General features: G+C 24.7%; 2 protein-coding genes across 8 annotated transcripts in view; both read right to left on the reverse strand.

Annotated features, from left to right (window-relative positions):
- Positions 1-411: 411 nt before the first annotated feature.
- LOC111422101 (acetyl-CoA carboxylase-like) lies at positions 412-7,916 on the reverse strand. The gene is made up of 3 exons (XM_071200990.1): positions 6,622-7,916; positions 6,420-6,563; positions 412-879 (listed from the first exon to the last, which is right to left on the reverse strand). The coding sequence occupies exons 1-3, from the start codon at positions 7,681-7,683 to the stop codon at positions 751-753; spliced, it is 1,335 nt and encodes a 444-aa protein (XP_071057091.1). The 5' UTR covers positions 7,684-7,916; the 3' UTR covers positions 412-750.
- A 392-nt stretch (positions 7,917-8,308) lies between these two features.
- The window catches only part of LOC111421005 (acetyl-CoA carboxylase), a 76,825-nt gene continuing 69,704 nt past the window's right edge, over positions 8,309-15,429 (reverse strand). For all 7 annotated transcript variants that reach the window (XM_071200982.1, XM_071200984.1, XM_071200985.1 and 4 more), the window contains one exon: positions 8,309-8,777. In XM_071200982.1, coding sequence (XP_071057083.1) covers positions 8,649-8,777 — 129 coding nt within the window. In that variant the 3' untranslated portion in view covers positions 8,309-8,648. The remainder of the gene's footprint in view (positions 8,778-15,429) is intronic.

Below are 15,429 nucleotides of genomic sequence, written 5' to 3' on the forward strand. Positions count from 1 at the left end.
AAAAGTTGTTCCTATTTTAATTCTTAACAGGTTTTATTTGAAAAAATTTTTGATACCAACAATAATTGGAATTTTCATTTTTGACCAATTTCACTATACAGTCTGTCCATAAAGTAACAGATATAAGTGATAAAATCATTATAAACAGCTTATGGAAAAATCCCTGAAACGGGTCTAAAGATTTAAATTTGTTGCAATTTTTTGGTGTGTACAGTCAATATTAATATTGGTGACACAATGTCATAAATATTGTGAGAAATCATAAGAAATATTTCTTCAATCTCAAAAACAAATAATTTTAAAATTCATTTAACTCGATTAATACCAATTTAATTCGATAAAAATAAACGCGAATTCATCAGGATACAGGAAAGGTAGGTTATTATGTCTTGAATAAAAACTCAATCAAATTTTTTAAATTACTTATCTTTTAGCCTCTCCTAAACAAATTACATTTATAATTAACTATAAAAAATCGAAAAAACCCACCTCGATTTAACACAAAAAACTCATTTCGAAAGCTGTACTAAAATCGGAAACATCAAAAAAAAAACCCGAAATTAACCTTAAATAATCGCTCACTATAAATAATAACGAAAAAACCGTATTTAACAAAAACCATCCAAAAATGATAAAAAAAAATCGTTTTAAAAACTCACTTGTAGTTAATTCGTAGACCCGCACCACCGACAATTACATCGCGCACTCTCTCCCGCAATTAATTAACTAATATAATTAATTTCGCCATCGTTAACTCGTCTCCGCGCTCGTTTCCGTTTGATTTAGCTGCGATAAAATCCTGATTACTTCCGCTTTTTGCATATCATTTAATTTTTGGATGATATCTACGACGGCGTCCAGCGCAACATCGGGGCAATCCTTTAACAACAAATTTATCGTTAATACAAAAATTAATTAATTAAAATTTATATGTATATAATATTATAGTGTCCGCCAATTCTATTTTTAAGAATTATAATATGATATGTATGTTAAATTATAGCTTAAAGATTTTAGATTATGATGTGATATAAAAATTATATGATAATATTATTGAAATTTCCAGGAAAAAATTGTTTAAAGATTAAATTGTTAAATTTATTAATCAAAAATAAAATAAAATATAATTATATAATTTTCAAAAAATCATATCTGCCGTGTTTTTGATGATAATGATATGATATGTAGGTTAAGTTGAAGCTTAAAGATTCCAGTTTATGATGTGATATAAATATTACAAGATAATATTATTGAAATTTGTAGGAAAAATTATTAAAAAAGAAGAAGCATCTGCGTCATTAGTAATATCTAGTGTTTTGACAACAGAATTTGGTCTTCTGATAGCAAAATTAAGTCTTCTGCCAAGAGTATTTCGTCTTCTATTAGATGTGTGTAGTCTACTGCAAGAAGGATCTGCTTCATTTGCAACATCCTGTCTTTCATTAGCAAGTCTTCTACCAGCAATATCTAGTGTCTTTCGAGCACTATATAAGTCTTCTATCAAGAGTATTTCATCTTCTGGTAACTATTTGTTGTTTTCTATAAGAAGAATCTGCACCATTAGTTATGCTTAGTCTACTAAGAGCCGAATTAAGACTTCTGCCAGCAGTATTTAATCTTTTGCCAACGCTAATTCGTCTTCTGGTAATGATGTGTAGTTTTCTATAAGGAGGATCTTCCCTATTAGCAATATCTAATCTTTTTCCAGCAATATCTAGTCCTCTGCCAATAGTATTTCGTCTTCTGGTAGTAATGTGAAGTCTTCTGTAAGAAGGATCTACTTCATTAGCAACATCTAGTCTTCTATTAGCAATACTTAGTTTTCTGCCAGCAATATTTAATCTTTTTCCAGCAGTATATAGTCTTTTGACAGCAGTATTTCGTCTTCCAGTAAGACTGTATTGTTTTCTATGAGAAGAATCTGCACCATTAGTAATATTTAGTCTTCTGACAACAGAATTTGGTTTTCTGACATCAAAATTATAATGTGATATAAAAACTACATGATAATATTATTGAAATTTCCATGAAAAAATTATTAAAGAAGAAATTGTTAAATTAATAAATCCAAAATAATACGAAATTTTCAAAAAATCATATCTGCCGTGTTTTAAATGATAATGATATGATGTGTATGTTAAATTGAAACTTAAAGATCCTCTTTTATGATGTGATATGAAAACTATAAGATTATATTATTGAAATTTCCAGGGAAAAATAATTAAAGAAGAAATTGTGGAATTTATAAATCAAAAATAATTAAAAATTTAAAAAATCATATCGGCGTTGTTTTTAATATTAATGATATGTAAGTTAAATTGAAGCTTAAAGATTCTAGATTATGATGTGATATAAAAATTATATGATAATGTTACTGAAATTTCCAGGAAAAAATTGTTAAACAAGAAATTGTCAAATTTATTAATCAAAATAGGAATTTTCAAAAAATCATATCGTCCGTGTTTTGAATGATAATGATATAATATGTATGTTAAATTGAAGCTTAAAGATCCTATTTTATGATGTGATATAAAAACTATATTATAATATTATTGAAATTTCCAGGAAAAAATTATTAAAGAGGAAATTGTTAAATTATAAATCAACAATAATACAAATTTTCAAAAAATCTTATCGTGTTTTGCCGTGTTTTTGATGATAATGATATGATATGTAGGTTAAGTTGAAGCTTAAAGATTCCAGTTTATGATGTGATATAAATATTACAAGATAATATTATTGAAATTTGTAGGAAAAATTATTAAAAAAGAAGAAGCATCTGCGTCATTAGTAATATCTAGTGTTTTGACAACAGAATTTGGTCTTCTGATAGTAAAATTAAGTCTTCTGCCAACAGTATTTCGTCTTCTATTAGATGTGTGTAATCTATTGCAAGAAGGATCTACTTCATTTGCAACATCCAGTCTTTGAGCAGTATCTAAGTCTTCTGTCAAGAGTATTTCATCTTCTGGTAACTATTTGTTGTTTTCTATAAGAAGAATCTGCACCATTAGTTATGCTTAGTCTACTAAGAGCCGAATTAACACTTCTGCCAGCAGTATTTAATCTTTTGCCAACGCTAATTCGTCTTCTGGTAATGATGTGTAGTTTTCTATAAGGAGGATCTTCCCTATTAGCAATATCTAATCTTTTTCCAGCAAAATCTAGTCCTCTGCCAATAGTATTTCGTCTTCTGGTAGTAATGTGAAGTCTTCTGTAAGAAGGATCTACTTCATTAGCAACATCTAGTCTTCTATTAGCAATACTTAGTTTTCTGCCAGCAATATTTAATCTTTTTCCAGCAGTATATAGTCTTTTGACAGCAGTATTTCGTCTTCCAGTAAGACTGTATTGTTTTCTATGAGAAGAATCTGCACCATTAGTAATATTTAGTCTTCTGACAACAGAATTTGGTTTTCTGACATCAAAATTATAATGTGATATAAAAACTACATGATAATATTATTGAAATTTCCATGAAAAAATTATTAAAGAAGAAATTGTTAAATTAATAAATCCAAAATAATACGAAATTTTCAAAAAATCATATCTGCCGTGTTTTAAATGATAATGATATGATGTGTATGTTAAATTGAAACTTAAAGATCCTCTTTTATGATGTGATATGAAAACTATAAGATTATATTATTGAAATTTCCAGGGAAAAATAATTAAAGAAGAAATTGTGGAATTTATAAATCAAAAATAATTAAAAATTTAAAAAATCATATCGGCGTTGTTTTTAATATTAATGATATGTAAGTTAAATTGAAGCTTAAAGATTCTAGATTATGATGTGATATAAAAATTATATGATAATGTTACTGAAATTTCCAGGAAAAAATTGTTAAACAAGAAATTGTCAAATTTATTAATCAAAATAGGAATTTTCAAAAAATCATATCGTCCGTGTTTTGAATGATAATGATATAATATGTATGTTAAATTGAAGCTTAAAGATCCTATTTTATGATGTGATATAAAAACTATATTATAATATTATTGAAATTTCCAGGAAAAAATAATTAAAGAAGAAATTGTATAATTTATAAATCAAAAATAAATAAAAATTTCAAAAATCTTATCGACGGTGTTTTTAATGATAATGATATGTATGTTAAATTGAAGCTTAAAGATTCTAGATTATGATGTGATATAAAAATTATATGATAAGGTTATTGAAATTTCCAGGAAAAAATTGTTAAAGAAGAAATTGTCAAATTTTTTAACCAAAATACAGAATTTTCAAAAAATCATATCGTCCGTGTTTTAATGATAATGATATGATATGTATGTTAAATTGAAGCTTAAAGATCCTATTTTATGATGTGATATAAAAACTATATTATAATATTATTGAAATTTCCAGGAAAAAATAATTAAAGAAGAAATTGTATAATTTATAAATCAAAAATAAATAAAAATTTCAAAAATCTTATCGGCGGGGTTTTTAATGATAATGATATGTATGTTAAATTGAAGCTTAATGATTCTAGATTATGATGTGATATAAAAATTATATGATAAGGTTATTGAAATTTCCAGGAAAAAATTGTTAAAGAAGAAATTGTCAAATTTTTTATCAAAATACGGAATTTTCAAAAAATCATATCGTCCGTGTTTTTAATGATAATGATATGATGTGTATGTTAAATTGAAGCTTAAAGATCCTATTTTATGATGTGATATAAAAACTATATTATAATATTATTGAAATTTCCAGGAAAAAATAATTAAAGAAGAAATTGTATAATTTATAAATCAAAAATAAATAAAAATTTCAAAAATCTTATCGGCGGGGTTTTTAATGATAATGATATGTATGTTAAATTGAAGCTTAATGATTCTAGATTATGATGTGATATAAAAATTATATGATAAGGTTATTGAAATTTCCAGGAAAAAATTGTTAAAGAAGAAATTGTCAAATTTTTTATCAAAATACGGAATTTTCAAAAAATCATATCGTCCGTGTTTTTAATGATAATGATATGATGTGTATGTTAAATTGAAGCTTAAAGATCCTATTTTATGATGTGATATAAAAACTATATTATAATATTATTGAAATTTCCAGGAAAAAATAATTAAAGAAGAAATTGTATAATTTATAAATCAAAAATAAATAAAAATTTCAAAAATCTTATCGGCGGGGTTTTTAATGATAATGGTATGTATGTTAAATTGAAGCTTAAAGATTCTAGATTATGATGTGATATAAAAATTATATGATACCGTTATTGAAATTTGCAGGAAAAAATTGTTAAACAAGAAATTGTCAAATTTATTAATGAAAACAGGAATTTTCAAAAAATCATATCGTCCGTGTTTTTAATGATAATGATATGATATGTATGTTAAATTGAAGTTTAAAGATCCTATTTGATGATGTGATATAAAAAGTGTAAGATGATATTATTGAAATTTCCAAAAAAAAGGGTATAATTTAGAAAAATCAAAAATTATTAAAATTTCAAAAAATCATATCTACCGTATTTTTAATAATAATAATATGATATGTATGTCAAATTGAAGCTTAAAGATTCTAATTTATAGTGTGATATAAAAACTATATCATAATATTCCACGAAACAATTATTAAAGAGGAATTATAAATAAAAATAATGCAAAATTTTCAAAAAATCTTATTTGCCGTGTTTTTAATGATAATGATATGATATGTATGTTAAATTGAAGCTTAAAGATTCTAATTTATAGTGTGATATAGAAACTATATCATAATATTATTGAAATTTCCACGAAAAAATTATTAATGAGAAAATTTCCAAATTATAAATAAAAATAACACCAAATTTTCAAAAAATCATATTTGCCGTGTTTTTAATGATAATGATATGATATGTATGTTAAATTGAAGCTTCAAGATCCTATTTTATGATGTGATATGAAAACTATAAGATCATATTATTGAAATTTCTAGGAAAAAGTAATTAAAGAAGATTAAATTGTATAATTTATAAATCAAAAATAATAAAAAAATTCAAAAATCATATGGGCGGTGTTTTTAATAATAATGATATGTATGTTAAATTGAAGCTTAAAGATTCTAGATTATGATATGATACAAAAATTATATGATAATGTTATTGAAATTTCCAGGAAAAAATTATTAAAGAAGAAATTGTCAAATTTTGTAATCAATATACAAAATTTAAAAAAAAATCATATCGTCCGTGTTTTTAATGATAATGATATGATATGTATGTTAAATTGAAGCTTAAAGGTCCTATTTGATGATGTGGTGTAAAAATTAAGATAATATTATTGAAATTTTCAAAAAAATTGTATAATTTAGAAAAATCAAAAATTAAAAAAATTTCAAAAAATCATATCGGCCGTGTTTTTAATGATGATATGTAAAGCATAAAATAAAAAAACAAATAATATATATTATTTACCTCCAAAGAATTCCTCATCCTGTTTATAATCGCATCTTTTTTAACACAATGAAGATTATAACCAATCACAGATTCCTCCATCGATTTATCCATTTGCTCCTCAAGCCATTCAACGACGGTTTGATTGTTATCCCATAAATATCCCTTAATTAAATTAAACAAAAATCATTAATTAATTAAAAACAATTTCAAATTAATTTACCTCCGCGGTTCCTTTCGTCTCAACAAACCACCGTCTCAACATCGCTTCAGTTTGTCCCACTCCCAAATTAGGTTGCGCTTCCAACAAACTCGAAATAACTTGATCTTGCAATATTAATCTTTTTAACCTCCAATATAAAACCCTCCGCGAATTCTTCCAAGTTAAGATATCTAAGATTGTTCCTTTTTCGTGCATTCTTTCTGGGGTATCGTGTAAATCGGCGAAATGAACCGCGACTTGGTGGTACATCGGCATTAATAACGCCTCGCGATTCGCGATTTTTGTTTCTAACTCAATCACTTCGGGGGTTTTAGCGACTTCTTGAGTTTGCGCCGCTGATAAGCTATTTTTTCTTTCGAAGGATGATGTAATGTGGTTATGATTCGATTGGATTTTGATGGTTTCTAGCCAATCTTTGATTAACGGGTCGATTCGGTGGATCGCTTTGATTAAATCTTTTTTGCGGTATTTGATTTCGACGATTCCTTCTGGTTCTAAAACCCCACCTCGTGCGTCAGCGTCGGCGTACATCTCCATGTAACGGGGGTTTATCGTGGGGTCAACGACCGCCCAAGCTCCACCGCGGAGCTCCCCGTGGGGTGGGATGTAAATTATGATGGGTTTTGTGTATTTGCGTAACCCATCGACTATGTAAGCGCCGAATTTCATGATTTGTTCGTACATGTCTTTCATTCCCCCGCTAAATCCGCGCCAATTCGCGAATATTATTAAGGGGAGGTCTTCGCGGGAGAAATCTTGGATTGCTTGGGCCGTTTTGTAGGCGGAATCTGGGAACCAAACTTGACCGGCTTGGGAAATTTTTTTCGCCTCAGAGTCTAAATTCGCAGGATCCGCTGGGAGATGCACCTCAACGGTTCTTGTTTCAACAGCGATAACTCCAACGGGGATTCCCCCCAATCTCGCTCTCCCCGTCACAACAGTTTGAGCCCACGGTTGCATAATTTCCTGCCACGAATCTTTATCAAATAACCCATCCTCCCAAACGTTTGGATCACTTAAAGATTGTCTCATAGCTAACATAACAATAATTGGAGTTTTCATTTTTGACTACACAGTGTGTCCGTAAAGTAACGGATATAAGTGATAAAATCATTATAAACAGCTTATGGAAAAATCCCTGAAACGGGTCTAAAGATTTAAATTTGTTGTAATTTTTTGGTGTATATTTCAATTTTTTTCCGCTACTTTTGAACGAGTTATGACGTCATCGATATTTTTTTTCAAATCGCAATCCTCCATTTTTATTACGGAATACGAAAGAATAGCTTTTTCTGAATCTAGTACACTCAGTATTAATATTGGTTACATAAGAAAATTTTCGAGAAAAATTGCTTTAAAGATTAACGTCTTCAAATTTAACTAACATGATAAAAATAGCAGTAGCCATGGGTAACTATGGTAACCAATTATTTAAACCATTTCCTAAGTATCAAAAACTGATTTACTTTTGTGTTCCTTTTTTAATTCTTAACAAATTTTATTTAAAACGCTGCTTATTTATGACTTTGTATCCATCACGAAAAAATTATATGCTAAATCTCAAAAACAAATAATTTTAAAATTCACTTAGCTCGATTGATACCAATTTAATTCGATAAAAATAAACGCGAATTCATCAGGATACAGGAAAGGTAGGTTATTATGTCTTGAATAAAAACTCAATAAATTTTTTTAAATTACTTATCTTTTAGCCTCTCCTAAACAAATTACATTTATAATTAACTATAAAAAATCGAAAAAACCCACCTCGATTTAACACAAAAAACTCATTTCGAAAGCTGTACTAAAATCGGAAACATCAAAAAAAAAACCCGGAATTAACCTTAAATAATCGCTCACTATAAATAATAACGAAAAAACCGTATTTAACAAAAACCAAAGAAAAATAATAAAAAAAATCGTTTTAAAAACTCACTTGTAGTTAATTCGTAGACCCGCACCACCGACAATTACATCGCGCACTCTCTCCCGCAATTAATTAACTAATATAATTAATTTCGCCATCGTTAACTCGTCTCCGCGCTCGTTTCCGTTTGATTTAGCTGCGATAAAATCCTGATTACCTCCGCTTTTTGCATATCATTTAATTTTTGGATGATATCTACGACGGCGTCCAGCGCAACATCGGGGCAATCCTTTAACAACAAATTTATCGTTAATAAAAAAATTAATTAATTAAAATTTATGTGTATATAATATAATAGTGTCCGCCAATTCTATTTTTAAGAATTATAATATGATATGTATGTTAAATTGTAGCTTAAAGATTTTAGATTATGATGTGATATAAAAATTATATGATAATGTTATTGAAATTTCCAGGAGAAAATTGTTTAAAGAAGAAATTGTTAAATTTATTAATCAAAAATAAAAGAAATTTTCAAAAAATCATATCGTCCGTGTTTTTAATGATAATGATATGATATGTATGTCAAATTGAAGTTTAATGTTTCTATTTTGTGAAGTGATATAAAAACTATATGATAATATTATTGAAATTTTCACGATAAAATTACTAAAGAAGAAATTTTTAAAATTATAAATTAAAAATAATAAAAGAAATTTAAAAAAATCATATTTGCGGTGTTTTTAATGATAATGATATGATGTGTATGTTAAATTGAAGTTTAAAGATGCTATTTTATGATGTAATGTAGAAACTACTATAAGATGATATTGTTGAAATTTCCAGGAAAAAATTATTAAAGAGGAAATTGTTAAATTATAAATCAACAATAATACAAATTTTCAAAAAATCTTATCTGCCGTGTTTTTGATGATAATGATATGATATGTAGGTTAAGTTGAAGCTTAAAGATTCCAGTTTATGATGTGATATAAATATTACAAGATAATATTATTGAAATTTGTAGGAAAAATTATTAAAAAAGAAGAAGCATCTGCGTCATTAGTAATATCTAGTGTTTTGACAACAGAATTTGGTCTTCTGATAGTAAAATTAAGTCTTCTGCCAACAGTATTTCGTCTTCTATTAGATGTGTGTAATCTATTGCAAGAAGGATCTACTTCATTTGCAACATCCAGTCTTTGAGCAGTATCTAAGTCTTCTGTCAAGAGTATTTCATCTTCTGGTAACTATTTGTTGTTTTCTATAAGAAGAATCTGCACCATTAGTTATGCTTAGTCTACTAAGAGCCGAATTAACACTTCTGCCAGCAGTATTTAATCTTTTGCCAACGCTAATTCGTCTTCTGGTAATGATGTGTAGTTTTCTATAAGGAGGATCTTCCCTATTAGCAATATCTAATCTTTTTCCAGCAAAATCTAGTCCTCTGCCAATAGTATTTCGTCTTCTGGTAGTAATGTGAAGTCTTCTGTAAGAAGGATCTACTTCATTAGCAACATCTAGTCTTCTATTAGCAATACTTAGTTTTCTGCCAGCAATATTTAATCTTTTTCCAGCAGTATATAGTCTTTTGACAGCAGTATTTCGTCTTCCAGTAAGACTGTATTGTTTTCTATGAGAAGAATCTGCACCATTAGTAATATTTAGTCTTCTGACAACAGAATTTGGTTTTCTGACATCAAAATTATAATGTGATATAAAAACTACATGATAATATTATTGAAATTTCCATGAAAAAATTATTAAAGAAGAAATTGTTAAATTAATAAATCCAAAATAATACGAAATTTTCAAAAAATCATATCTGCCGTGTTTTAAATGATAATGATATGATGTGTATGTTAAATTGAAACTTAAAGATCCTCTTTTATGATGTGATATGAAAACTATAAGATTATATTATTGAAATTTCCAGGGAAAAATAATTAAAGAAGAAATTGTGGAATTTATAAATCAAAAATAATTAAAAATTTAAAAAATCATATCGGCGTTGTTTTTAATATTAATGATATGTAAGTTAAATTGAAGCTTAAAGATTCTAGATTATGATGTGATATAAAAATTATATGATAATGTTACTGAAATTTCCAGGAAAAAATTGTTAAACAAGAAATTGTCAAATTTATTAATCAAAATAGGAATTTTCAAAAAATCATATCGTCCGTGTTTTGAATGATAATGATATAATATGTATGTTAAATTGAAGCTTAAAGATCCTATTTTATGATGTGATATAAAAACTATATTATAATATTATTGAAATTTCCAGGAAAAAATAATTAAAGAAGAAATTGTATAATTTATAAATCAAAAATAAATAAAAATTTCAAAAATCTTATCGACGGTGTTTTTAATGATAATGATATGTATGTTAAATTGAAGCTTAAAGATTCTAGATTATGATGTGATATAAAAATTATATGATAAGGTTATTGAAATTTCCAGGAGAAAATTGTTAAAGAAGAAATTGTCAAATTTTTTAACCAAAATACAGAATTTTCAAAAAATCATATCTCCCGTGTTTTTAATGATAATGATATGATATGTATGTTAAATTGAAGCTTAAAGATCCTATTTTATGATGTGATATAAAAACTATATTATAATATTATTGAAATTTCCAGGAAAAAAAATTAAAGAAGAAATTGTATAATTTATAAATCAAAAATAAATAAAAATTTAAAAAATCTTATCGGCGGGGTTTTTAATGATAATGATATGTATGTTAAATTGTAGCTTAAAGATTCTAGATTATGATGTGATATAAAAATTATATGATAAGGTTATTGAAATTTCCAGGAAAAAATTGTTAAAGAAGAAATTGTCAAATTTTTTATCAAAATACGGAATTTTCAAAAAAATCATATTGTCCGTGTTTTTAATGATAGATAAGATATGTATGCTAAATTGAAGCTTAAAAATCCTATTTGATGATGTGGTATAAAAAGTCTAAGATGATATTATTGAAATTTCCAAAAAAATGGTATAATTAAGAAAAATCAAAAATTATTAAAATTTCAAAAAATCATATCTGCCGTACTTTTAATAATAATGATATGATATGTATGTTAAATTGAAGCTTAAAGATTCTAATTTATAATGTGATATAAAAACTATATCATAATATTATTGAAATTTCCACGAAAAAATTATTAAAGGGGAAATTTCCAAAGTATAAATAAAAATAACACCAAATTTTCAAAAAATCATATTTGCCGTATTTTTAATGATAATGATATGATATGTATGTTAAACTGAAGTTTCAAAATCCTATTTTATGATGTGATATGAAAACTATAAGATCGTTTTATTGAAATTTCCAGAAAAAAGTAATTAAAGAAGATTAAATTGTATAATTGTTATGTTTTTAATGATAATGATATGATATGTATGTTAAATTGAAGCTTAAAGATTCTAGATTATGATGCGATATAAAAATTATATGATAATATTATTGAAATTTCTAAGGAAAATTATTAAAGAAGAAATTGTTAAATTAATAAATTTAAAATAATACGAAATTAAAAAAAAATCATATTTGCCGTGTTTTTAATGATAATGATATGACATGTACGTTAAATTGAAGCTTAAAGATTCTAATTTATAGTGTGATGTAAAAACTATATCATATTATTGAAATTTTCACGAAAAAATTATTAAACAAAAAATTTCCAAATTATAAATAAAAATAACACCAAATTTTCCAAAAATCATATTTGCCGTGTTTTTAATGATAATAATATGATATGTATGTTAAATTGAAGCTTAAAGATTCTAATTTATAGTGTGATATAAAAACTATATCATAATATTATTGAAATTTCCACGAAACAATTATTAAAGACGAACTTTCCAAATTATAAATAAAAATAATATAAAATTTTCAAAAAATCATATTTGCCGTGTCTTTAATGATAATGATATGATATGTATGTTAAATTGAAGTTTCAAGATCCTATTTTATGATGTGATATGAAAACTATAAGATCATATTATTGAAATTTCCAGGAAAAAAGTAATTAAAGAAGATTAAATTGTATAATTTATAAATGAAAAATAAATAAAAATTTCAAAAATCATATCGGCGGTGTTTTTAATGATAATGATATGATATGTATATTAAATTGAAGTTTAAAGATTCTAGATTATGATGTGATACAAAAATTATATGATAATATTATTGAAATTTCTAAGAAAAAATTATTAAAGAAGAAATTGTCCAATTAATAAATTCAAAATAATACGAAATTTAAAAAAAATCATATCTGCCGTGTTTTTAATAATACTGATATTATATGTATGTTAAATTGAAGCTTCAAGATCGTATTTTATGATGTGATATGAAAACTATAAGATCGTATTATTGAAATTTCCAGGAAAAAATAATTAAAGCAGAAATTGTATAATTTATAAATCAAAAATAAATAAAAATTTCAAAATCATATCTGCCGTGTTTTTAATGATAATTATATGATATGTATGTTAAATTGAAGCTTCAAGATTCTAGTTTATGATGTGATATAAAAACTATATTATAATATTATTGAAATTTCCAAGAAAAAATAATTAAAGAAGAAATTCTATAACTTATAAATCAAAAATAACTAAAAATTTCAAAAATCTTATCGGCGGTGTTTTTAATGATAATGATATGTGTGTTAAATTGAACCTTAAAGATTCTAGATTATGATGTGATATAAAAATTATATGATAAGGTTATTGAAATTTCCAGGAAAAAATTGTCAAACTTATTAATCAAAATACGGAATTTTCAAAAAAATCATATCGTCCGTGTTTTTAATGATAGATATGATATGTATATTAAATTGAAGCTTAAAGATCCTATTTGATGATGTGGTATAAAAAGTGTAAGATGATATTATTGAAATTTCCAAAAAAATGGTATGATTTAGAAAAATCAAAAATTATTAAAATTTCAAAAATCATATCGGCGGTGTTTTTAATGATAATGATATGATATGTATGTTAAATTGAACCTTAAAGATTCTAATTTATAGTGTGATATAAAAACTATATCATAATATTATTGAAATTTCCACGAAAAAATTATTAAAGAGGAAATTTCCAAATTATAAATAAAAATAACACCAAATTTTCAAAAAATCATATTTGCCGTGTTTTTAATGATAATGATATGATATGTATGTTAAATTGAAGTTTCAAGATCCTATTTTATGATGTGATATGAAAACTATAAGATCATATTATTGAAATTTCCAGAAAAAAGTAATTAAAGAAGATTAAATTGTATAATTGTTGTGTTTTTAATGATTATGATATGTATGTTAAATTGAAGCTTAAAGATTCTAGATTATGATGTGATCTAAAAATTATATGATAATATTATTGAAATTTCTAAGAAAAAATTATGAAAGAAGAAATTGTCAAATTAATAAATTTAAAATAATACGAAATTTTCAAAAAATCTTATTTGCCGTATTTTTAATGATAATGATATGATATGTATGTTAAATTGAAGCTTAAAGATTCTAATTTCTAGTGTGATATAAAAACTATATCATAATATTATTAAAATTTCCACGAAAAAATTATTAAAGAGGAAATTTCCAAATTATAAATAAAAATAACACCAAATTTACAAAAAATCATATTTGCCGTGTTTTTAATGATAATGATATGATATGTATGTTAAATTGAAGCTTAAAGATTCTAATTTATAGTGTTATATAAAAACTATATCATAATATTATTGAAATTTCCACGAAAAAATTATTAAAGAGGAAATTTCCAAATTTTCAAAAAAATCATATTTGCCATGTTTTTAATGATAATGATATGATATGTATATTAAATTGAACTTTAAAGATTCTAGATTATGACGTGATATAAAAATTATATGATAATATTATTGAAATTTCTAAGAAAACATTATTAAAGAAAAAATTGTCAAATTAATAAATTCAAAATAATACGAAATTTTAAAAAAATCATATCTACCGTGTTTTTAATGATAATGATATAATATGTATGTTAAATTGAAGCTTAAAGATTCTAATTTATAGTGTGATATAAAAACTATATCATAATATTATTGAAATTTCCACGGAAAAATTATTAAAGGGAAAATTTCCAAATTATAAATAAAAATAACACCAAATTTTCAAAAAATCATATTTGCCACGTTTTTAATGATAATGATATGATATGTATGTTAAAGTGAAGCTTCAAGATCCTATTTTATGATGTGATATGAAAACTATAAGATCATATTATTGAAATTTCCAAAAAAAAGTAATTAAAGAAGATTAAATTGTATAATTGTTGTTTTTAATGATAATGATATGATATGTATGTTAAATTGAAGCTTAAAGATTCTAGATTATGATGTGATATAAAAATTATATGATAATATTGTTGAAATTTCCAGGAAAAAAGTAATTAAAGAAGATTAAATTAGAAGATTAAATTGTATAATTTATAAATCAAAAATTAAAAAAAAATTCAAAAATCATATCGGCCGTGTTTTTAATGATAATGATATGTATGTTAAATTGAAGCTTAAACATTCTAGATTATGATGTGATATAAAAATTATATGATAATATTATTGAAATTTCCAAGAAAAAATTATTAAAGAAGAAATTGTCAAATTAATAAATTCAAAATAATACGAACTTTTCGAAAAATCAATTCTGCCGTGTTTTTAATGATAATGATATATGTATGTTAAATTGAAGCTTCAAGATCCTATTTTATGATGTGATATGAAAACTATAAGATCCTATTATTAAAATTTCCAGGAAAAAATAATTAAAGCAGAAATTGTATAATTTATAAATCAAAAATAATAAAAAAATTCAAAAATCATATGGGCGGTGTTTTTAATAATAATGATATGTATGTTAAATTGAAGCTTAAAGATTCTAGGTTATGATATG

This window comes from Onthophagus taurus, unplaced genomic scaffold (genome assembly GCF_036711975.1).
Source record: "Onthophagus taurus isolate NC unplaced genomic scaffold, IU_Otau_3.0 ScKx7SY_15, whole genome shotgun sequence".
NCBI classification, from domain to species: domain Eukaryota; kingdom Metazoa; phylum Arthropoda; class Insecta; order Coleoptera; family Scarabaeidae; genus Onthophagus; species Onthophagus taurus.